Raw genomic sequence first — 25,897 nt, forward strand, 5'->3', positions numbered from 1 at the left:
CATGGTGGGCAGTCCTAGTACTTGCTGTGGAGTTTTTTCAAATACTCTTACTACAGCTGGTGTATTTCTCAACACTGCATCTAACCATCTGAATACACCTCCCTTCATGTTGCTCCAAAAGAACCAAACCAAGGATACTTATGAACATCATTATATACTTTCGGGAAACATTCTTTTCAAATAAAAATGAAAAACTATGAGCATCTGTCATATATGCAAACAGTGAAGGTGAAATTCTGTCCCCATGGAAGTCACTGGGAGTTTTGCCCTTGACTTCAGTGAGGCTAGGATTGCATCCATGGGACCCAATATATCCTGCACTTTAAGTTACCATTTACACAAGTGAATGCAAAGTGAATGTAAAACACCAGTTAAAGCCTCTTGGGGAGGGGAGGGCTCTGCAATCTACTCATGGCCTGGTGTGTTTCTGGATTCTGTGGCTGTAGAATTTGAGGCAGAATTGTGCTCTGAACTTAGATTTTGTTTAAAAAGGGATGGGGGAGAAAAGAAAAAAAATGGACCAGGTGATACCGCACCTATGGGTAGCTGATAACGCTATAGTTTCCCCTCAGTGAGTTTCCTCTGCATTCTTCCATCAGTTTGGAAATACTAATGCAGAGAAAAAGTGAAGTGTGGCTCATAAACATTGTGGATACTCAAAAGATCTATCCATATATCTCTGACCCCACTCCTTCACAGAACTCCTCTATTGGATTTGCACTTCAAGAGGCTTCCTTTGCTGTATCTGCTCCAAGGACCTCAATTAAAGGGGGGAATCCCTACCATGGAGGGGGACTGAAGAAGTGTGATAAAGTTTCTGGCTGCATCACATTTTGAGGCCATCTTAGAAGAGGGGAGATCGGTGGCAAGGGCGTCCCTGCAAGTGGCCTCCAATGCAGCGGACTCGGCGGCCAGGACAATGGCCTCTGCAATATCAATGAGACAAGCGTCCTGGCTCCAATCCTCGGGTCTTCCATCAGAGGTCCAGCAGTCCATCTAGGACCTCCCTTTCAACGTTACGGCTCTCTTCGCCAAGCAAACAGACTCCAGGCTGCATGGCATGAAAAACTCGAGGGCTACCTTGAGGTCCCTTGGCCTGTATATGCCTTTTTCATCTAGAAGACATTTCAGGCTCCAGCAGGAGCAGTATTCTGGGAACTGTCCCCACAGGGGCTCCTATAAAAAGAAAAATAAAGACTATAAGAGACACCAGGGCCGATTGTCATCTGCCGGCCCTCACCCAGGGTCTAGCCACCATAATCGAGGCGGGAAACAGGCCTTTTGAAGGTATGCCAGAGAGCAACCTACCAGTTACACTTACGGATCCACCCCCTCTTCTGTTTTCCTCTCGTTTGGCCTGTTTCCTCCCAGCCTGGGCCGCCATAACTTCAGACAGCTGGGTGCTCTACACGGTGGCCACCGGCTACACCCTCCAGTTTGCCTCACTCCCGCCTTCCTGCCCTCCTTCCCCATCCGTCTTCAGGGATCCCTCTCACGAGCAACTCCTTGAGCAGGAGGTGCGAGCACTTCTACAGGTGGGCACAGTGGAAGAGGTCCCACAAGATTTACAGGGTCGAGGTTTTTACTCCCGTTACATCTTAATTCCAAAAGCAAAGGGAGGTCTGAGGCCTGTCCCTGGACTTAAGGCACCTCAACAAATACCTCAGAAGGCTAAAGTTTCGTATGGTTTCTCTAGCCACCATCATTCCCTGTCTGGATCCGGGTGACTGGTATGCAGCTCTCGATTTAAAGGCCGCTTACATTCACATTGTTATCTTCCCTGGCCACAGGAGATTCCTGAGATTTATGGTGAGAGATTGCCATTACCAGTTTGCAGTGTTCCCTTTTGGCCTCTCAAGTGCACCAAGGGTCTTCACCAAGTGCATGTCAGTGGTGGCAGCATACCTTCGCAGAAAAAGAGTGCAGGTATTTCCTTACCTGGACAATTGGCTCATTGGGGCAGGTCAAGATCTCAGTTTCAGGCCAGCATCACGGCTACCTGAAGCGTTCGCCCGGCACTGGGTCTCCTAATCAACAAGCAAAAATCCACATTAGTTCCTGTGCAGAGGGATAGAATTCATTGGGGTGATGCTGGATTCATTCAAGGCCAAAGCATTCAGTGGGGCTTGAACTTGGTCCTCTCCAAACTCATCAGGCCCCTCTTCGAACCCATGGCTTCGTGCTGTCTTAAATACCTGTCCTGGAAGGTGACCTTCCTAGAGGCTATTATGTCTGCCAGGCGAGTTTCTGAGATCAGGGTGTTAACATCAGAACCACCTTACACAGTGTTCTGTAAGGACAAAGTCCAACTACGCCCCCCACACCCAGCCTTTTTGCCTAAGGTAGTCTCTCACTTCCACCTTCAATTAGAGTCCACTTACCTGCGATTTCAGCTTTCCACCCATGCGTGGATGGCCATTCAATCTTGTCAAATCATTGGCGACATGCTGTCTCGTGTACCTGTCATGGAAAGTAGCCTTTCTGGTGGCCATTACATCAGACAGAAGGGTTCCAGAACTAAGAGTCTTGATGTCAGAACCTCCTTATATGGTCTTCTTTAAGGACAAGGTTTGCCTGCGGCCACACCCAACCTTCCTTCTGAAGATAGTCTCGTAGTTTTATTCAACCCAAGACATTTTTCTTTCTGGTTTTCTGCCCCAAACCGCATGCTAGCAGCCGTGAGCAGGGTCTCCACTCACTGGATGTTAGGAGGGCGCTTGCCTTCTATATTAAAAGAGCAAGACCTTTTAGGAAGACATCTCAACTCTTCATAGCAGTGGCGGACAGAATTAAAGGCGTCCCAGTCTCTTCATAGAGAATCTCATCTTAGATCACGTCATGCATCAAGGTATGTTAGGACCTGACAGATGTGCCTGCCCCGCCATTGACAACTCACTCCACAAGGGCCCAGGTGACCTCAACAGCCTTTTTGGTCCTATTCCTGATCCAGGACATTTGTCGGGCAGCAACATGGTCCTCCATCTACACTTCCGCAGCGCACTACGCCATCACTCATCAAGCTAGGGAAGATGCAGTGATCAGCAGGGCAGTTTTGCAGTCAATAGCACGTTGAACTCCGACCCCATCTCCTCAGGGGGTTTACTTCTGAGTCACCTAATTGAAATCGACATGAGCAAGCACTCAAAGAGGAAAAGACTTTTACCAACCTTTCGTAATTGTTTTTTGAGATGTGTTGCTCATGTCCATTCCAAGACCTGTCCGCCCGCCTCTCTGCTCTAGGTGAGCAGTGAAATTGACAACTATGGCAGCCCCAGATTTCACCAGTTACCCTCTTTTCCTGTCTCTGTCTCTCTCTCATCTTCCTTCTCTCAAATCTATGGCAAAAAATTTGGCACAATGCCTCCTAGCTTTAGCCAACATCACCTCTAGCCCAGGTACATATTTGAGTTGTGCACCCCTGGTGTAAAGGTGGTAACCCTACCCACACTAGATCTAACATCTGTCATATCACGGCCTTATATACTCAGCCCTTCTTCCAACATATGGCTCACATTAGTCTGTCAATATAAAATTCCGTGGAAAATTGAGTGTTGTGGCATTTATTAAAATTTTCAGAAGTTAAGGGGTACTTGCTACATAAAAGGTTGAGAAACAGTGATATAGATGATAAACTCAAATTGAAAAGATTGTATGCATATTTAACCATATGCCACTAGATGGCAGTAGTGTGACTCAGTCACAGTTATTACCAAGTTCAGCTTGTGAGGAAGAGAAAAAAAATACGCAAATCCACTGTAGTAGTAAATAATTATAAGGTGGGTAAGAATAACCAACATTTATTTTGTCACTGAGCTTTGCGTTGCTTTTTTTTTTTTTTTTTGAAATTCCACTAGTAAAAGGTGTTGGCGTGACAATATTGGAGGAAAAAAAATCCCTGTTTATCCACAGAACAGGTTCAGCATAGGCAATCACAGTGCAAGCTTCAGTGTAAGCTCTCCTCCCATCTATGTGCCTCAATTATGTGCCCAGACAAACAAATCTCTAGGTCAGAAAACAGAGTTTGTAGTTTATTTAGCTTTTGTGCTCAGGTGCTAGTTTTTTGTCATCTTTACAAATAAACTGATCGGGCCATGCAAGCTTGAGTCCATGGAGCGTCCGTTGACGTTCATGGGAATGGTGCAGATAGAGGCATTACACCCTTCAAGTTTCATTTGATGGTCAGTTTGCCTTCCGCGCCCCCCTTCTCTTGTCCTATTTCACAAAAATGATGATAGTTACTAAGCAAAGGTGGCCCAAACAGTTCGACAAATTGGCCTGCAACTCCCTCACCTTAAGTATGGAGACTACAACCCCCAAAGGCAATGGATGCTGAAACATAATGTACCATCTGATCCCAGCAGCCAAGCTGCATTGAATAAACAGCCTCTGTATTCTCCAAAGGCCTATTGATGAGAAGGGAAGAAACAATCTGCCCCATTTTGTGAATAGGTGCAGCCTTTGGGCCTCGTCACACAATGCTCAAGGGACACCATGGGTTGGTGCTTTGCAATTTCTGTGCAAGTTCTCACCTGCTTTCCCTTTAGTACATAGATCTCTCACAGATTTAGTAGTAGATCTCTCTCAGATATTGCTCTGGCCAAACCCCTGCTCCTACACAGCTGTCCAGTGTCACTCCTGAGCCAGGGGCGTGGACTCTCACAGTTTTATGTAATTTGGTGTAGCTATGAAAGACCCAGGTCCTGAAGTCATGTGACTACCTGTTTTCATTTAGGAAAATGGATGTGAAACATGAGCCCTGGAGTTTGCAGGTAGCCCTTGTGCATGAAGCAGAAGAGGTCTGGGGGTTGGCTGGTCGCTTGCACAGGACAGCTGGACGGGTTTCCACAGTAGAGGGGTCTCCACCAATATGAAACGAGCTGGTTTGTCATCGGGGGAAGGCGTGGCTTTTGGTAAAAGTGAGTGCGTGTGCACAAATCAGGGCACCAGGCAGGGTGGTGTGGCACGGCTGTGGGCAGGGGTGGATGTGGGCCACTCTCGGACTGGTCTGAGGCCTGCTGCCTGTGATCACCGCCTAGCTCTCAGGTGGGATAGGCCGCAGAGACAAGGAGGCTTTGGCGCCCCACCCCGCATTGTGCGCGGGCGCGCGACCAACGGTCCTCGCTCTGGGAGCGCGACCCCTCCCCCCTCCCCGCCGGGCACTCCCGCGCGCGCCTCCTGGGGGCCTCTGCTGCGCCTGCGCCAGAGCTCACCGACCCTGCGGACGAGCGGGGGCAGAGCGGGAGGACGGAGACGCAATTGGAGGAGCCGGCCAAAGGGGAAGAGTGACGTCAGGGAGCCGCCAGTCGGCGAGCGAGGGCGTCAGGGTCAGGGGGCGGGGCGTCAGGGTCAGGGGGGGGGGCGGAGGCAAGAAGCCGGTTGGAGGAGGCGCGCGCGCGGACAGGTCTGCGGGCTGCTTCCTCTGCCCCGTCATGGTTCGGTTCGCCTTGACCGTCGTCCGGCAGTGAGTGGGGGCGGGGCGGAGGAGAGAGAGAGCGAGAGCCCGGCCCCCTCCCCTCGCGTCTCCCCCGGGCTGGCCTCGAGGCAGCGAGGCCCTGCCGGCCCCGGCGCTCGGGGGGAGCCCGGTGCTGTGTGAGGGGGCGGGGGACGAAGCGGGCCAGAGGCGCGGGGCTGGGGTGGGTCCGGTGTGTGGCCGTTAGGCCCCGAGTCTGGCCGTCACCCGCGGCCGCCTCCTGCTGGCCAGTGTCTGACAGGGCCCGTGGCGGGGCTGCCTCCGCGAAGGGGACCCCCGGCTTCTGGCCGAGCCTCGCCAAAGCGGGGGGGGCGGGGTTTGAGGGGGCCAAGCAGTGCTGGGTGTAACGGGGGGACTTGCTGTGAGGATGTAAACTGAAGCCTGCCGAGCACGGCGACGAATCTAGCTGCGTCTCTCGGGGCTGAGGTAAATATTTCGTTGTAGTTAGGGCAACCTCATCTCCAGTCCCGGTGCCGCTCGGCGATGGAAGACTCCTCCTGTCCACACACCGACCGCGTCGCGGAAAGAGTGGATTCACCGAGGCGACAGAAACCTCCCCCCTCCCACGATGTGCTACGGCCTGGTCTACACTACATGCCTTTGTCGACCAAAGTCCGTTTTTTGCGCCAAAAGTGGGGGTGGTGTACCCACTGGAATCTCGCCCCCGTCTCCTTGCTATTCCTCCCCCCCAGTCACCGACCCAGCTCCTCTGACTTTGTGACAACATAAAACCACCTCGAAGAGAGGCATAGCACTTTCGGCACCAAACTTATAGCGATAGTGTAGACACTGTGCTTGGTTCTGTTGCAGTAAATGGTCTCCAGGAAGTGTCCCACAATGCCCATCCTGACCACTCTGGCTGTCAGTTTGAACTCGCTGCTCTGTAGCCATCCACCCCTTCCCCTTTAAAGTCCTGAGAATTTTTGAAATTCCACTTCTTGCTCGGTCAGTGTGGAGAGCTTACTTCTCATCTTCCTAGCTGACCATAGCGGCTCCACGTAGCAAAAGCTTGCCCACCTGGAGCTTCTGGATCTGATCAGCATTTGGGGAGAGGAGGCTGTGCAGTCTCAGCACCGCCAGATCAGAAGGAATTTAGATACATATGGTCAAATTTCTCACTTAATGGTGGAGAAGGGCTATGAATGGGATATGCTGCAGTGCCATGTGAAAATCGAGCTGCAGCAGGGGTACCAAAAGGCTAGGGAGTCAAACTATTGCTCTGGTGTAGAGCCAAAGACCTACTGCTTCTAAAAGGAGCTGGAAGCCATCCTCGGCAGTGACCCCAACTCCACGAGACCCGTGCATACCTTCACTGGCCTGGAGGCAGCGGATACCAGACTCAACCCCGAAGAAGTTGTGGACAAGGTGGTCTAGCTAGAGAACGATAGAGAGCAGGGGACTGTGTCATTTGGTGACAAGGGGAATCAGGACTTCTTCTCGACCCGGGAGGGTTCGAACCAGTCCCGGCCTTACAGCTGTGGCATCCAGGATCCAGGAGAGGGAAGCTGATGCCACTTGGTTACATGAGGTACAGCTCTCCTTTGCCTTGTTGCATTGTACAGCTGGTTGAAGAGATAGAAATGCATGAGAGTAGCTGTGTTTGCCTGTGCTTCCCATTCCCCTGTGCAGCTTGTCAGTGCTGTGGAAAAGTGTGTTGATGCACACTGAGATTTCATGGGAATCCTCAGAGAGATCTCTAGGAAACTTTCCTAGAAGTACTCGCCAATCCTCTGCTGGAGATTCTTCGGCGGAGCTGCTTTGTTTTTTTTCCCCCGTTGTAGGAAACTTTCCCACCACAGTAGGCAATCACTTGTGAAGGGACCAAAGCAGCATACAAGTGAGCAGTTTGAAGCTGCTTGCATAGAGGAGATGCACCCTAGCATCCCTGCTTACTCTTAGGAGTGAAATATCCACTTTTATGGTTCCCGCTTGTGGAAAATGGTGGCACAATTTGAAATTTTGTCCCTAGCTACCTGAATCAATACCACAAACAATCACCCAGAACCTTTTCCCCAGCTTGAGTGCTCCTGTCCCCTGGGCACAATTCACCATGAGTCAAGCTGTGTGCTTGCCAGGGGACAGTAAGAAAGGTGTATTTTACAGTAATGTATCAATGCTGTAATTGCACTCACAATCATGCTTTTGTTCATTGTTTGTTGTGCTTCTACAGAGGTGCCCTTGAGGGGAAACCCCTCCACACTTGCTGAGCGCCTGTGGCTGATAAGAAAACGACCATGGAGAAGCAAGGAGGAGATGTTCCACGAACCCCTCCAGTCTTCTGAGGTGGAAAAAAAGAAAAAGGCATGGAGACACACTGTATCCGAAAATCAAAAAATTGATAGGCAGGAGAAGAGGGAAAACCAGGAGTGAGTGATAGGAGATCACAAGTGCATGAAAAAAGCCATTGAGGAGCAAACGGAGCTGCTAAAATCACTATTAACACTGTAGACTGAATTCATGCATGCTCGCCCCCCCTTGCAGCCAATACAGAACTGCTTTCCATGCCCTCCCCAAACTCCACTCTCACCTTCCTACGAAACTCCTGGCTCATCTTGGTACCTCATTAACTCCATCCCTTTAGACAGCTTCCAGAATGATAGCTGGACTTACACTATCATAACTGTCATAAGTCATACTGCCCCTCCCTGCTTTCTCCCCTCCAGCCCAGGTTTTTGTGTGTGTTGTGAATAATTGTTATTTAATAAAGACATACTCTGTGAAGAAAAAGCAATCTTTATTTGACTGTTGCACCTGGTGGTTGTAGCTCACATTGATACACAGTGCAAGCTGGATAGTAGTCATAGCATGGCACAGTGCTGTTTACAAAGATCCCTTATTGCTCATTGTCAAAATGGCTCTGCAAGGCCTTCCTGATTCAAATGGCACCTTGTTGTGGTCCTCGAACAACCAGATGTCAAGGCTATTAATATTCAGCCACAAGCCGATCCACCTCTGTGCTCCACCCAGGAGGAAACTTCATCCTTAGCTTCACAAATTTTATGGAGCATACATGCTGGCTGCTGGCTATAGCCATGGAAATACTGTCCTCGTTTAGGTCTAACCTGCCGTAAAGGCATAGCTAACAAACTTTTAATCTGCTAAACACACACTCAATGGACATTCGGCAGCTGCTCAACCTGTTATTGAAGCGCTCCTTGCTGCTATCCAGGTTACCTGTGTAAGGCTTCATGAGCCATGGCAGTAAGGGATAGGCTGGGTCTTCCAGGATCACTATGGGCATTTTAACATCTGCCATTGGACTCTTTTGGTCTGGAAAGAAAGTCCCTGCTTGCAGCTTTCTGTACAGGCCTGTGTTTCTGAAGATGTACCTTCCCCAACCACTGTTGATGTCAATGAAACGCCCTCAGTGATCCAAAAGTGCTTGCAGTACCATAGAGAAGTATCCCTTTCTATTGATATACTCTGTCACAAGATGGTCCAGGGCCAAAATTGGGATATACGTGCCATCTAGCACCCCGCCACAGTTAGGGAATCCCATCGCTGCGAAGCCATCTATTTTTTCATGCACATTTCCAAGACTCGCAGTCCTTTGTAGCAGAAAGTGATTAATGGCCCTGCATGGTTGCGATAGTACAGCTCCAGCAGTGGACTTCCCGACTCCAAACTGAGTCGGCAGCAGTCTGGAGTTGCCAGTTTCCACATGGCGATCGCCACATGCTTCTCCACTGAGAAGTCAGCTCTCATCTGTGTGTCCTTTTGCTGCAGGGCAGAGGCGAGCTCTGCAGAATTCCATGAAGGTGGCTTTGCGCATTAGAAATTTCTGCAGCCACTGCTCGTCACCTGCATAATGATGCTATCCCACCACTCAATGCTTATTTCACATGCCCAAAAGCGGTTGTGCTCCATGTGCAGATGCTCCATGAATGCAAACAATAATCTGGAGTTGTTTGCATGGCGCACACAGGTCAGGCGCCTCAGATTCCCGTTCCGATAGGGAGCTCATGATATACTGCATGACCAGCCGCGATGTGTTCGGAACACTGACAACAACAGTGGAGAGCAGTGGAGGATCCATCCTTTCAGATAGAGATGGCAGGTGCACAAGAAATGGGCCGCTGAAAATTGCTGCAAGATCCAGTTGGGAACCCATGGAGTGACGGGACTGAAATCACTGCATCATGGGATGTTGAGCCCGTACCCATGATGCACTGTGATCCTCTCCGCCTTCCCACAACTAGCAGCGCAAGGTGGCGAGTTGCACAGCTGCCCCCAGTGCACTGCTCTCACTGTCAATGCTAGAGCACCAACTGTGGACGCGACACAATGGATGTATTTTAGCTTTTTGATCATTGCTGTAACTTGCATCGACAACATTTTCTAGTGTAGACAAGGCCTTAGTGTCTACTCTGGTGGCGCAGCTGCAATGCTGCACCTGTGCCTCTCTAGCTCTTATTGTTTAGACATATCCTGAATCGCAGCTGGCCTAGACATTAGCTTTGTCTCACTAATGTGAATGGATGTTCCCTGATCCCTTAGTTTCTGCAGTGGTCAGTGTTAGCATCACCATTACTTATTGCAAAGATTCCCAGGGATTACAGCTTTGGAGACATGTACCTTGTTTAAGATACCATAGGATTTACCAGTTCTTTCCCCCTCCCTTCCCTTTATTTAAAGGAAATACGCATTTGATAATATTCATTGACAACTCTATACCATTTCAGTGGACTCCCAGAAAGTGCCAGGAACCCAAAGTCCATGCTTATGTACTCTAAAGGTACCTGATCCTAAATCTGGCAGTCAGCGCATATCTTTACATTTCAGCTAATGTCCAAACAGTTTGCTCCTTTCCTTCTCTGCCTCTCTCTGAAAATGGAATTCAAAATGGTTGATTTCTTGAGAGGAGACAATACAAAATTTCTTTTCTTGGCTGGGGATCAAGATGACTTTTCTACTATATTATACTTTATTCAATTTCTGTTGTTCACAAATTATTTATCTAATTTAATAAACACTGATTAGAACTTTTTTGGACAAGCTAAATTTGGAAATTTGATTCTTGCTGTTTCTGTAACTGTCAAATCTGTAACTTTCAGTAACTATGTATTGCAGCGTAAGCAGAAGATCCTACACTCTGACTTAAATGTGAGTGAGCTAATAAGCACGTTAGGCCAACTACACTGCCTCTCAGAAAACTAAAGCTTCTTGGTTAATTATTTTAGGGACTTTTGGATCACTTGAGATTCGTATCCCAAAGTATATTGTTTGGAGGCGATTTCTATTTCTGGCCTTACCAATTCTAGCTCAGCTTCTGTCTAGGCACAACTATTAACGAATTGAAAACATGGCATTTCTTGTACTGTTGCTTGTTATGCTTTATACAAAGCTCAAATATGGACACATTGTACAAGACTAAAGTACTTGAATGGATTCCTACCTTCCCATCATTAGAGCTGGGATGTGAAAAATTACTTTATAGCTTCTGGTAGTTGTCATGATTATTTAGGAGCTTTTGCACCCTACTCTTCAGTGAACTGGAGGGAATGTTTTCAAACAGGAATTAATTCAGGCTTATGTTATACAGGATGTGAAGTTTGATGATCACAGTGATCTCTTCTGGCCATATCTATAAATCTGTAAAGATAATGACATTTCATCTGTTCATGAGGTATAACTATCAGCCCCATAAAGTCTAAAAATGTTTGAATGATAGGGAAGTTTGCTCCCGTCTTGTGTTAGAAGCCCAAGACCAAAATGTAGGATTCCAATTAAACTATAGAGAAGCATATAGGTAACTTCCCTCGTCCATCTTTTTTCCTTTCTAAAAACCTGGGAAACTGCATTACTTAAGAATTGTGAAACTTGCACTGTGAGGCACTTAAATCAGATGGCAAAATGAACATTCGCACAAACCAAAGGAGAGATCTTTTATTCTCCAACAATAAGGTAACAATATAGCAACCTAGCAGTGAAACCATTATGATTGTATCTTTTAAGCTGTATTTTGAGAGGCACCTTTTATCTCCTAGTTAAGACTTGTGTTCTTAAAATCAATTTATGGCTAGAGCATCTGGGCCCCAACTTTCACCAGCTGAAGGTGGCATTGGCAACTTGCTGGAGCCTGAGAGCCAGGACTGATGACCATAACACTGAACATATTGTATATGTTCATATCTCTTTCATCAAGTCTTAAACTTTTTAACAGATATAGCAGGCATTTAAAAGAAAGCTGCATATAATAACAGACTTTTTCACCTAAACAACTGTGGGTGTACTTATTAGCTAACCCCTAAAATCAAGGCCAAAAATAAGAAAAAGAAAATGCATGTATTGAGGACCGAATGCCTGTTTAAACATGCTGCCTTCTTTATAGGGTGCATTTTGGCTAACGTTTGCAGAAGTTTTAGCAATTTTGACATTTTTTGGAGTTCTTTTCTTTAAAACTAATCTGACCTGAGTCATTTTATAATTCTAAAGAGTTGTTTGTTTTTGAGCTTTTCCTGATAACTTCTGTTTTATTAAGCACTTGAAACAATGAAAGTTGCCACAGAAGTGACTGAAATGAAGAACTCTGCTTTACTGAATTCTCAGCACGTTATCAAGAATAAAATGTTGTGATACAGAAAGATGGCATGCAGTGGTTTCAAATAGCATTCACGTGATGTAGTAGTTTAACCTATTAACTCTTTTGGAATAAAACCTAACATAATTTTTTGTTATAACAAATTTTGTGATGCAACTGTGGTAACATTCTGGGAAATATTTGTAGAAAATTTTGCATCCGGTAAATATTCAGTTAGAACTAAGCATTTGAAGTTATTCTGTATTTTGGTAATCAATTAAGATAAAGATGTTATATCAATGATGTGACTCAAACTTCTGCTTGCATCTCTTTATTTTAAAAACCATCCAGAGATATCTGTAAAAGTGTAGAAATAGAAAAATGGACCTAATCTGTCCCTCTGACAAAACAAGATTACCCATAAAATACTCAGAAGCATTGTCCAATACATATTTAAGTGATCAGAGCTGGGTTCCTTCTGCTCCACTACTAGCTCCACTACTAGGATGGTATCTTTGATGGTATTTGGAATAACCGCATCCACGCGTTTGCTTCAGATTTGTACCCTACCTTATTCTGGGTTAATTTTCATTTGTAGACAAACCCTTTTATTTTATTTTCTAATTCTTTAATCCTATTTTTCTTCCTCCATGTCTTGTACCACCTAAATTCTTCTTGATTGTTATACCTCTTTGTCTCACCCCTATTCATCATCTTGTCATTTAGCCAAGCCATACAGGGTTAGCCATTTTAACTTTTCCTCCTAAATAAATGTGCAGATTGTGCTCTTTTCTGAATTGCCACCAGTTTGTCTATATCTTCCTGGTAATGTAATGCTTGAAATGGAATATGCCATTCCAGAGGAATGTGTTGCTCACACCAGAGCAGTTTCTTTCTCCATGATTAACCTTGCCTCGCTGCTGAATTTATTGATGTTTTGTATAGGCTCGCTTCCATAGCATAGGAGTCTGATTGATGGAAAAAAATGGAATTGTGCGCATTTCTGTAAGATGACTATCTTCGGGTGGAGATAGGAGAAACCTAAAATGTGGATAAGGTTTTAATAGATGACTAAATAGTGCTGAATTAACTATGAAATTAAGCAACTACATATACTTTGAGTCCAATGAAACTTATACTTAAAGAACACTGAAGGAGTAATTAGAACTAATTATTTTTAAAAGTTTCTGAAGTGTTACTGTAAGAGCTTTAAGCACATCTTAGTGAAAAAGATGTATTTTACAGCAATGTGGCCCCTTAGTTATAGTTTTGATGCAGTATTTACATATAGTAACTAAATGTTTTTAAATTTTGACTAACATTATTTTTAGTCAAGGTTGTTGTTCTTTGTCTGAAATATTTCTGTCTTTCAGTGGAGAAACAAGATACAACAAAGAGAAGATACTTCAAGGTTAGTGTCAATCTTACTATGACCATTATATTGCTAGAGATTAAAAAATTACATGTACCTACGAACGAGGGTAGCCAATCTATATTAATGCCTAAGCATCACTTAAATGATTTTAATATTATATTAAGTTTAAAAAAAAAAGTAGTATGTGTTTGCAGCCCAAGTTTTAAAGAAAATCAAACAGCTGAACTAGTGGAAGTAACTGGCAGTAATGAGTCTGTTGGAGTGCCAAACAAGCTTTTTAAAGCAATAGTCTCTGTCGCAGTTTATTTAATGCAATTATTCCTTCAAAGCTGAGAAACTGACTGGGAATTGAAAAAGTAAAAAAGCTTGTTTTCCTCATCCAATCTATGAATAAAAATGAGGTGTGAAAGGATGAGCTCAGCTGGTTCTAAACTTTGAAGGGCATAGTGATCAGAAACAAATCAGTTCAATACTTCCTTTGTTTAATAAAATAATTTAGTTTCAAATGCAAAACATGTTTTGATCAACTTATTTTTATATGTATCCAGCACATTTAAGGTAGTTTTATTTAAAGAAAAAGAGAAAAGCTGTTTTTACGCATTTTTAGTTGAGTTCCAATTTCCACCCAAATGTAGTTTGAGGCAAATCATGAGTAAAAAAAGAATTAATAATTTAGTAAATGTTATTCACCAGTTTCCAGCATAATGAAATAAATGTAAAAATTAAGAATCCGAATACATCTATTTTAAGCCATATAATTCCTTAAATAAATTTGTATATAGAAACACTATATCTTCCTGGTTAACAAAGGTACCAGATCTAGTATAAAGGCTATGTTGAGCTGCAAATCAGCATGTTCTAATGGTTGCCAGTCAGTGAGAATCATTAGAGATCAGACAATCAGTGAGAGCTGTAGGAAAATAACTGAAAAGTACAAATGTTAAAACAAGATTAAAATCCTTGATTTAAATCAAGGTTTTCTGCTTATTTTAAATCATGAATAAACTCATAGATTTAAATCACATTAATTTAGATCCATCCTGATCATTATATCCAAGTTAGCTTGTCAACTTGTTCCTTTATACCAGATAATGTATATGGTAAAACATGTATCTTTTGGGTTAAGATTGAGCCTTGGTAATTTATACAGACTTTGAACTGTTAAGAGTTCAGTAGAGTTCATATGCCTCCAAAATGTCTGTTTAAAACTGGAATAGATATGGTGACATCAAGAAATTTAGGTGGTGATGTAATCTCCCCAGGACCAAATTAAAAAGAAATGAACACATCTATTTTCTTTATACCAGAACATTCTGCTTTAGAATAATAGTCATTTGATTATAGGCAGAGCTGGTAGCAAAGGTATCTAAGGATGCCCAATGCTTCCGATCATAAGACCCTGCTTTCTGTTGTTTTTAACTTTGCCAGACTTCAGCCATTCATGCTGAAAATTTCCATGCTGGGTGTTTGGTTCAGGCTAATTTTTTTAAGAGTTTCTGGAGATACAACTGTACCGTTTCTCAGGAAGTTGAAGAGGAAAAGCATTGTTTTGCTAATGTTAAATATTCTTATGATAATTTGCTGAGAAGTTCTAGTGCTCCCATGCTTTAGAGCAAAGGCTTGAAATTTGGTAAGGGAATTGAATCTGTGTCAGGGATGTGCCTTTTTGCCAAAGTTGGGATTTTTTTTCCATAGTGTTGCCAACTTAGTGATTTTTGTAGCTAGATTTTGCGACTCTTTGGTGTCCCTAGCGAGGAAATGTCAAAGTAACCAGCCACAAAACTAGTGACTTTCACTGCTGATTACAGTGATATTCAGAGAAAGAAGTTGCCAGTTGGGACTAGGATCAGGTGCCCAGAGAGGTGAATAAAAGTGTGGACCAGGGACAGGAGGAGATGAGGAGATGAGGTTTGGGGTGGTGGGGAAAGCTACTCCTTGTGGAATCATAAATTCTCCTGCCTCCAGTCCTGAGGTCATTCTGGTAATCTTAACATAGCTGCTGACTACCTTCCTCAGATATGGAACCTCCTCTTACTCTCTCCCCAAGAGGGATTTCTGGTGTCGGAAAGGTGGGAGACAGCAGGGGAAATATAGTTACAATATACACAAGGAAATGAAACAGGAATTGTTTTCATGTTTGTATGGGACTCCAATCCGACTGGATTCGCTGAATGCTACTGCATTACATATAATTAATAGTAAATTAACTAAAATTCAAATGTTAAATTGTCTGGGAAATTTTTATTTTGCAGGACAAGGTGTGGATGAGCCCCTTTCTGCTACTGGTTTCAGACAAGCAGATGCTGCTGGTATATTTCTCAATAATGTAAAGTTTACGCATGTCTTCTCAAGTGACCTCCTTCGGGCAAAGCAGGCAAGTACTTTTTCAGGCAATTGAAAGTAAATATAAATCTCAGTATTTTGAACTTTTTATTTTGGGGTGTAGGGGCAAAATAATGCAATGGCAATTTTGAAGGAGGGGATAAGTGCAGAACTAAAATGTTTATATGTAGAAATTGAGCTCTTTTCCAAAGAGCGAAAGAAGCTGAACCATTGAGTTAATATGCATCAGCCATGACTTTCACCTTTAGTGCACATTGTACATTAGGGGTCTGTGGTATTTTTTTCAATCTATGTATGCTGCTACATAAGTTCCTCTCAGGCGCAGTTGTGATGGGAGCTCAAGAGAATCTGGTTGTGGTGATGGTGGATGTTCAAGGAAGATCTGTTTATAAGAAGGTGGACAGCTGACAATGCCAATAGTAACCCAGGGTGTTTTTAATTGTTCACTGAGATACACCATAAGCAGAAAGTCCAGGGACAATGGCTTCCACTATGTAGGAACACTTTTCAAATCTTTGTTTCTTAACTCTAAAAATACTTTTTAAATGGAAATCTCTTCTTAATCTCCATCTGTTTTTAGCTTAATAGTGACACTTCTGTCTTTACTAAATATGGTTAATAAAAGATGATCAATGCAGTAACAAAATGAGGAAAGACAGGAGAGGCCAGAAGCTTAAAACAGAAGGGTAAAAATATACCTAAATCATTTGAAGGTATTAAGACAGTAGGACCCAACAAAATTCATTTTATAACAATCTAAATTATCTGGTAGAGGTAGTACTTAAACCACTGCCAGGTATCTTTGAGAACTCGTGGGGAATGGACTGAACTCACAAGTGACTGGAAATAGGCTAACTTGCTTTAGTGCCTACTTAAGAAGGAAGAGAAGGGGAGGGACTTTATTAATCTAATAAATTTATAATACTTAATTGCTTGACAAGACAATATTTGCAGCCCTAAAGGAAAATAAAAATCTGTAGATACAAGTTAATCAAAAATATAGCATAAAACCAACTTAACTATTTTCTTTGATAATGAATAAAGGAAATGGAATGGTTGTAGTTTAGCTTAACTTTATTAACTTGTGTGAGCTTGTTGCACACTACATTCTCCTGGGGAATGTAGACAAATATTAACTGGGTGAAGCCATGCTATAAAATGACTCACGATTGACTAAACGTTAGTAAGCTAGCAGGACTGAATGAGATGCTCAGGAAACTACTTCTGGGACCAGTATTTCATAAATATTTTCACAAACTACTTGAATTGCGAGAATACACTAATTACTGGGAGGAATCACATATCGTTTGGTGGACAAGAGTAAAATGCAGGTTTGTTTTGTCATTTCTGTTTCTAGAGAGAATGGCGGAACGGATCACATGATTCAGGAAGTGCAGATTTCATACAGAAATTGCATCCTTATTTCTTGCCTCAGTCTCCCCAAGAGACTTCCTGTTAATGAATCTGGCAGAGGCATATGCCAATCATGAAATGCTTTAAAATTGACAAACTGGTAATAATAGTAACTTCCAGTACAAGTCACATTAATTTGTCAACAGCAGCAAAGATATTTACCTAGATCTTGGGTATTAAAAAGCAGTGTTGAGACTCAGACAAGGAAGTTAGTCCAGTTATCTCAAGCCACTTAGTTGTTTCAGGAAAAATTTGAACAATCTTTTTAAAAAAAAATTTAATCTACCTAGGAATCGTATGCCTACCTCAAACATCAGAGTTCGAAGTATAACTAAAAGAGGGAAGAAAATTTAGGATATAGTGCCAGTTGTCAAGAGACTACTCTTTCAGATGTCATCTTTGATCAGTAGGACTCCTCGTGGCTTAGTACATAATAATAATAATAATATAATGTGCTCCACATGAGCAAAATTGTATATGAGGTGTCTTTTGGAGACTGGAGAACCACAATATGGCCCTGTTGGTTTTAATTCCAGAAAAAGTAGTAGTAATTTAGTGGGGAGGTCATGGATACAATGTTGCAGAAGTTGATTTTATCCTAAGTTGCACTGAGTAGCACTTGACCACAGTAGTACTGTAAATAGTTAAGTATGGATGGCAGAATCTGGTGCTTAATGATTACTCATTTGACAAAGACTCTGGATGTGCTCCCCAGCATCCATCTTTCAGTATAAGGATTTTTTTACATGGGCTGGGCCTAATCTGCAAGCCTTCTGTGTTTGAAGTTAAACTTTACCATGAAATAGTTGAAATTATGTTCTCTTGTTGTCTGCCCTGCCCATCCTATATAAAAATAAAAACAAAACAAAAAAATGTTCTTTAAAAAATGGGATGCTGGAAGGGAAGATACAGAGAAAATAGCACACTCCCATCTAAACCGAAACATTCTGTATATTTGTATTTCTTATAGGTTTGTGAATAAAGCCCAAATGTAATAGATATCATACATTTCGAACCATGTAATTCTAAATTCTGTCCCAGATTTATAATGCTTGTATTCTTCTGTATTCAGCCCATTAGTAACTCTTTCTGTGATATCCATTCACGTACAAATATAGATATAAAAAAAGATACAATAGGCAGGGCTGATAGTACCACCTAATAAGGTTGCTTTACACTTCCCATTACAAGACCGTTTTCAGTTGCTTATAGCTTCACCAGAAATTAAGGATTTGGGCTGAAATTTCCCACACTGGTTGTCTGCCTCAAGCTAGTGGTTTTGGCTTTTTTTTTTTTTTTTTTTTTTTTTTTTAATTTTCAACCAAAATGACTCTGCTGTTTCTGTGAACATGGCTGAGAAAAATATTTTTTATCCATGTTAAACAAAACAAAACAAAATCTGGTGTCCTCTTTGAGGAGCTCTAGTACTCTCATCCTTTGGAAAAAGGTCTTGAAATTTGGCAGGGAGTGGCCTTTATGTCAGAGTCTGCCTACTGCCATCCTAGTAAAAATCTTCCAAAATTTGGCCAAGGTATAAGCCTTTGAAAAATTGCAATTTACATACATTCTCAGAGACTTGGATTTTCAGCAGCTGAAATTGCTGACAGGTCCATTCACACTCAACCTACTCCATGTTCTTACATGTGACAGGACTGCACACGTGCCATCCCCACAGAGTAATTGAACATGCTCCAAGCTAGGGCTACAGGGGCAAAGATGGACTTTCCTTGCAGTGGCTGCTCTGAGCTGTGGCAGGCCATAGTAGGGCAGGCACTGGAAGTGAGAGCAGGGAATCTGTTTCCTCTGTTTTCAATGCCCCCTCCCCCAACTTGCCATCTTTTGATTTAGAAGGTGGGTCCTGAATGAAGCATGGATTGCTGGAAGAGAATGGAGTGTCTCATGGTTCATGCAGTTGAATACTGCCCAGCCTAGAGAATTGGATTCTCTCTCTGCTTCTGCCACAGAGTGCCCATATGAAGTTACTCAAATCACCTAAGCCAAATTTTTTGTTGGTGATTGCTGATTGTGTGTTCCTCCTCTCCTGAATTGAGGCCCTGGGGTCTGATTTATGGGAGTGCTGAGCACTTTCCGCTGCAACTGAAGTCAGTGGTAAAACTGGGGATAAAACCGCCTCCTTCTCTCATGGGTTTTGTGAAAATAAGCATTTGTGAAGTACTCAAATACTATAGAGATGAGTACCATGGAAAAGCCCATGAGGAAATTTAATAATTGTGTCTTCAGAGCAGGGTTTGAATAGTGCAGTAAATAAGGCATGGGCCATATATTGAACAATGATGATAGAACAATATTGAATAGTTGCTCATTAGTGCACACTGTCATAATGCAGATGCACAGGCAGCCTTAATTCAGGCATTTTTTTTAACTTCTAAATGCTTAACTTTGCAACCTTAATATATTATTAGGTATAATTTTTGCTTTGCTTGGTATAACACAACTTAGTATCATAAGTATCTACTGTTGTATGGCAGAACTTGTCCAAATCATTTAACCACCTCCTTCCTGACAATTACTTAATGGTTAATTTTTTTTTTCCGAAGCATCTTTTAACATCCAAATGTGGAGTTTTTATATGGCTTTGTGCCTTTACTTTTCAGACTGCATCCACAATTATAGGAAAGAATAAGTTTTGCAAAGATATTGTAATACAATATGACCCAAGACTTCGAGAGAGGGTAAGTGCCAAGTTATTAATCTCTGTCTTTAAATTGAATAATTTGTAAATGTAATTTACCACTTATGATATGAATACTTTTAAATCTCTCATTTATCTTTTCTTAGGTAGCTTTGTATTTCAACCTTTGTAATTATGAAAGTTGCAATTCTGCCGTCAAATACACACTAGCTTTCACTTGCTTCAGTGCTTTCTGCATTCATACTAGGGCAGAATTTGACTTTAACTCTAATTTACATAATCACCTGCAGAATCTCTTTTTGTTATTACTTATCCCATTCATCTTTTTTTTTGTCTACACAAATGCATAATTGTGCCTCTTCTATGAGTTTAGCTATAACTTGAACTGAATAAAACTGAGTCTGAGGCATATCTTAACCTAGGTTGTGGCTGTTGCAGTGTTAACAGGAAGTGTCCTGAAGTTGTTATAGTACTGGTATTTTCAGCTTAATTTTAAATGAAAGGAAACACTAAAAAAACAAAGGAAAAAAGGATGGCAAACTGCCAAAAGGTAACCCTGTTAAAAGAAGAAAAAGCTTTGGCATTTCCTCACTTTCCCCCCTCTTTCTTCTTCCATGAAGAATCAGGAAGGCTTTTGTTCCCTAGAAGGCTGTAATATAGTCATGTTCCTGAGGCTGCATTCTTCAAATGTACACATACCAGTTGTTCTGGTGATAAGCCCTACTGGAGGGAAGGGAAGAGAGGAAGGAGGAAAATTAAAGGATTTTTTTAAGGCCTTTGTAAAATATCTTCCTTTTCTGAAATTTCAGAGCCCTGATTTCTTTGCTTCTGTGAATTCTTTCATGGACACTTTTGAGCATTTTGGCTTCAGCTGAAGGGAGTAAGATGTTGATATATCTTTTATTGCTAGCAAACAACTTCAGTTTTGAGTACAGCAATAAATTAGAGGAGAGCTGTATAGTAAGTAATGGTGTACATTTGCATATTCACTGTACAGATATTGAGAAATAACTAGTGATTATGTAAATAAACACCATTAATTGGAATGCAGGGATTTATAAAACTGAGGGAGGGATTGTACAGTTGTGCATTTTTCTAATTGTATAGCATCCCCTGCTTGTTTTTTCAAAATAGTTATAACTACAGCAATTTCACTATCATCATGCCTAGTAACATAGAATTAAACCTGTCTTTCACTTGAATATATTATCTGTGCTCGATTATTGTCATGTAGTGTGGGGGTGTGGTGGCAGTGCATTCCACTTCAGGCGTGGATGAATTGAGTCCTGTGTTGTTTGTAAAGACTTTCAGGATGAAAGATGCTTTATAAACATAAGATGCATATTACAGTGTGTATTATAAATTGTATGTCTATATGTAATGTACACTAAAAATTATAAAAATTCATTTTACAGCATGACATTTGGTCTGTTTCACTGTGAAACCAGGGGATATGTGCTTGGGTTTCTATATGCATTTCTGCTGTGAATTTAGCATTGTAATCTTATATAACTTCAGCCAAAACATTAAAATTAACACATGGTTACAAATTCTTAGGGCCAGAGAACTAAAAATGTATTTTACAGTACTTTTTTTCCTTTCCTAAAATATCCCCAAACTAACCTGTCCATAACTTTGAAACATATAGCCTTTTTTGGAAGTTCCAAGAGTATTTTTAACAGCTAGAGTGCTCTTATTTTGAAAAATCTCAATAACCAGCTTTCTAAATTAATTTTTATTCTGTGAATTATGAGCGAGATATCAAAGGGACAGAGGACAGTTGGGTGACCATTTCCCATTTGTAATTTTGAAAATGGCCCTATATGTTGAGTATCATATCACTTAGCTACAGCAGAATCCCAGTGATTTCTGTTTGGACTTCGAAGGTTTACATTACGAACAGGTCATTGAATAGCTTTAGTTGTAACCTTTACTTGGATTTTGTGTACCAAGAATGATAGAAAAACTCTGGCACATAGAGCAAGAAAAGCTCAAGATAAATATCTGTTAGATGCTAATGTTTTGAACTTTAGCTCTTTCATTAAATCAGAAATGCATGATTACTTTAAAATGACTTACTTGGAGAAACTAACAGTAAAGGAAATAGCACATCTCTTCAGACCTTTGGTGTAGAGTGAGAATGCTGTTAAGTCTGTTGCCTATGGTAAAAGAGAATCTGAGGAGCTAAATCTTTAACTAAATGAAGTTTTGAGTTTGAATTTGTATGCCTGACTTTTTCTTAATATTCAATAAATCCTTTTCTATAAATGGTATTTTCCAGAGATATGGGATTGCTGAAGGAAAGCCGCTGAGTGACCTCAAGGCAATGGCAAAGGCTGCAGGAGAGCAGTGTCCTTCATTTACACCATCTGGAGGAGAAACGTTAGATGAGGTATGGTATTACCTCTTGTTTGTTCAGGCCCCATTTTCCATGTTACCGTACCCATTTCCTTTATACTAGTGCAGACACCTTTGTATTGTTCATGAAAGAACGCTATTCTATTGCAGACATAAATCAACCGGAGCTGTCTTTTGTCAGTTCCATTCTGCTGTATTCCCTTTTAATACAATGGATTTAAATACTGCCCTTCTATTCTCCTTTAGTCTTGATATGTTTCTTTATTTGGAATCCCGCTGATAGTTGTCAGTTGGCTACATGTGAATTTAAAAGCTTCATGTCCCAAGTGATCAGCACAGAAACCTGTTGAGCTTAAAATTGACTTTGGGTTTGGTACCTTTAATGTGTACACACTGGGGTTGGTTTGTGTTTTGTTTTTAATCCTGCTTTTTATCCTGTTCAGTCAGGGTTATATCATCCTGAAATCATCATCCAACCTGACACAACCACTAGACCTGATGGGAATGGCAGCTGATTTGGGATTTTTTTCCAAATCTAAAATTAGCCTGGGGATAACTTTATGGGAAATCAGTCTTTTATCTTCATGAAAATGAGAAATTGCCTTCACCCTCAGCCTCCTTGGATTTAGAGAACTGAGAACTAATAACGTTTTCCACATTTAGTACTTTGACCTGCTACTGTAACTACCATGTGGAAGCTGGTTTTATCTTTGTCTGATTCAGCTAATTAAGTTTTCTAGTCAGTCTTTACAACAAGAGTTCTGTAGCACTTTAAAGACTAACAAATTTAATTTCAGCAGGCATAAGCTTTCGTGGGCTTCAGCTCACTTCCTCAGATGCAATTGGTAGAAATAATACAGCAAATATTTCTACCAACTGCATCTGAGGAAGCCCACGAAAGCTTATGCCTGCAGAAATTAAATGTATTAGTTTTTAAAGTGCTACAAAACTCTCATTGTTTTTGCTGTATACAGACTAACACGGCTACCCCTCTGGAACTAGTCAGTCTTTGTGGACTATGTAATTTATATGTGTTATAAAACAATTGACAATGAAATTATAAAGCCACTTAAAAGCAACCAATCAATTCACTGGACAGAATTATTGCAGTCATCACAGATATATTCCTTTTTCTGAACATTTTTTAGGTGAGGGCACGTGCAAAGGATTTCTTTGAATTTCTGTGCCAACTTTCAATTGAAGAAGAGCATCAGAAAGAGCAAGCTGTTCTGGGTATGGCAGGCAATGGCTTGGAAACATTGGAAGAAAAACTAGTTTTCCCTTTGAGAAACCACTGCAGTGGACTTGAATTTAATTCTGATACTGACAAAGCTACAAAAATGTTAAATGCAAGTATACTGGTGGTGAGTCATGGGGCATATATGAGAAACTGGCTTGGTTATTTTGTTTTGGATCTAAAGTGCACTTTACCATCAACTTTAAAAAAGTCTCAGTTATGTTCAGTGAGTCCTAATACAGGAGTGAGTCACTTCATTATAAACCTTGAAAATGGAGATGTGATTAAACCTGAAATCAGTTGTATTTGTCTTAATCAAGATGATCATTTAGCAGATGTGAATACTGGAAATATGTAGCTCAAACAATAAAAATGTTATTAATATTAAATGTATTATATAGCATTTTTAATCTTTTAAGTTAAGTGTGTGAAATAATTTATTTTAAAAAATACCCTTAAAGAGCAAATAAGTTTTGACTAAGTTCATGTTATCTTTGGAAGATTGGTCTTAATAGTTAATTGGGTTGACTTGAATTCAGTTATTTGCACTATACTGCAAGATTTAGAAGAATTATAATCTGTTTTACAATAATATATATAATGTAGATGACCTAGTGCTTGATGATAATTCAGTATTGTAAAAATGACACTAAAACATATTCTTTATGAACAGAAACTTAAAGATATTACTGTTGAGGACTCCTGGATATCTGTTGCTATAATGTTTTTTAATATCTTTTTACCATTCTACCAAAAATGTTATGGCTATCATCAGCTGTTTTTCAAAAAGTATTACATTACAAAAGATTTAGAAATACTGTAACTAAGGAAGTTAATTTTTTTTTCTCCAACCTACTGTGCTGTAACTTTATATGTGTAAGTTGTTTTTGTACATGTAAATGTGTTCCTATTTTAATGTAATAGTATAACCTAATAGAGGGAGCATTGACCAGTGGGAAGAACATGGAATAGTAGGTGTTTGGGGAAAACCTGGCTCTGCCACTAACTAGCTGAGGCACCCTGGGCAAGTCACTTAATCTCTCCATGCCTGTTTTTGCATGTGTAAAAATGGAGATGATGATACTTACTTCACAGGGGTGTTGAGAGGATTCAGGTTAGTAAAACACTTTTGAGCTCGTCTGCTGAAAATCCTTGTACAAATACAGAGTGTTGATTGTTTAAAATTGTTAGTAGGGTAAGGAACGCTAACTTCCACATAGCCAAAATTATGGCCCCTGTCCTGAAAAGGAATTCGTCCACATGGAACATTGTGTCCAGCTAGAGTCCCACTGATTTAAATGGGACTCTCATAAGTGGTTTCATTTACATTTAAACTGCTGTAAGCAGTCAGTGAGTGCTTATGGTTACTGGTTATACTGTATGTTCCTCCACCTTTGGGATGTTTATAGTATTCGCATGTATGAGTGCACATATAAATGACCTCTATATATGTTGTTTATGGTCTCCATATGCTGAAGTAAAACTGTTCTTGCAATTTGCATACCGGAAAAGTTTGTAAATAAAATCATTGAAGTTCTATATGTAAAATTACTTGGATTTCTCCCTACCCCCATCACGGTTTACTTTTGATACTTACTGTATCAATAGGCAAAGCACAAATCCTGTATCTTCTCTTATATTAGAGAGGGTGGTCTCTCGGAATGACTGTACAACTGCAAAATGGAGCTATTTTCTACCATGTTAGTCAAATTGTCTTTTGAAGGTGCCTTGTATACATCAAAATGCTTTACTGATTTAACACCTAGCAGGTACCATAGAATTTTATTTAATGTTGCAGTATTAATATTGAACTGTTTGGGCTGAAACTTTCAGTGGTGGGTGTCTGTCTTAGTCTAATTTTTTTTGAAGTTTCATCTAAACTAAATTCAGACATTTCAACAAATAAAATTAAAGGAAAATACATTGTTTTGCCCATATCTTTTCTAATTCTTACAACCACTTAATTGACGTTCTAGTGCACCCATGCTTTGAAGCAGAGGCTTGAACTTTTATGTGTGGAGGAGGTTACCCTGATGTCAGGGATGTCTCTTCCTTTCTCTGTGAAAATCCTCCCAAATCTGGCCAAGTTATAATTTCTTCTGAAAAAAAAAAAGCAATTTGCCCATGTCAAGTATAGGTTTGGCAGCTAAATTCTCCAAAGATTCTGTGTGCACTGAGTGTGTTTCATTCCCATAGAACTCCTCTGGGCAGACCAGACTGCCATGTGTCACCCCCACAGAGTCAGTCACTGAGCATTCTCCATCCCAGGGATGTTGGGGATGAGCAATGTTTAGTTTAATTTCTACTGGCTGTTAAGGGCTGCTGTGGTATGAGCATGGAGATTCTCCTGTGCTTTCAGTGCTCGTCCTCCTAGTACCCAGACTGCATCGAGAAAGAAGTCTGACTGGAAGAGGGAGGCTGAGGACTAGCATAAAACCAAGTGAGATGGAAGACTCGGACTAGAGGGGACAAGGGTGGAGGGGGACATGGGCAGAAAGGTCTGTAATCCCAAGAGTAGCCTCCTCCAA

The 25,897-nt window shown here is 41.4% G+C and overlaps 1 protein-coding gene across 1 annotated transcript; it reads left to right on the forward strand.

The window, feature by feature from the left end:
- The first annotated feature begins 5,356 nt into the window (after positions 1-5,356).
- TIGAR (TP53 induced glycolysis regulatory phosphatase) lies at positions 5,357-25,292 on the forward strand. Its single transcript, XM_067531030.1, has 6 exons — positions 5,357-5,461; positions 13,364-13,401; positions 15,618-15,739; positions 19,737-19,814; positions 22,056-22,166; positions 23,281-25,292. The coding sequence occupies exons 1-6, from the start codon at positions 5,430-5,432 to the stop codon at positions 23,725-23,727; spliced, it is 828 nt and encodes a 275-aa protein (XP_067387131.1). The 5' UTR covers positions 5,357-5,429; the 3' UTR covers positions 23,728-25,292.
- Positions 25,293-25,897: the final 605 nt, after the last annotated feature.

Source organism: Emydura macquarii, unplaced genomic scaffold (assembly GCF_026122565.2).
Source record: "Emydura macquarii macquarii isolate MOO-44397 ecotype Brisbane River unplaced genomic scaffold, CSIRO-AGI_Emac_v2 contig_3122, whole genome shotgun sequence".
NCBI lineage: Eukaryota > Metazoa > Chordata > Testudines > Chelidae > Emydura > Emydura macquarii.

What these genes read in the sequence shown, in the direction of transcription:
- TIGAR (XM_067531030.1), top strand. Translation starts at nt 5,430, where the DNA reads ATGGTTCGGTTCGCCTTGACCGTCGTCCGGCA. An exon ending in CAAAGAGAAGATACTTCAAG is followed by an intron (nt 13,402 to 15,617) that starts GTTAGTGTCAAT and finishes TTTATTTTGCAG; the next exon opens with GACAAGGTGTGGATGAGCCC. An exon ending in ACCTCCTTCGGGCAAAGCAG is followed by an intron (nt 15,740 to 19,736) that starts GCAAGTACTTTT and finishes TTTACTTTTCAG; the next exon opens with ACTGCATCCACAATTATAGG.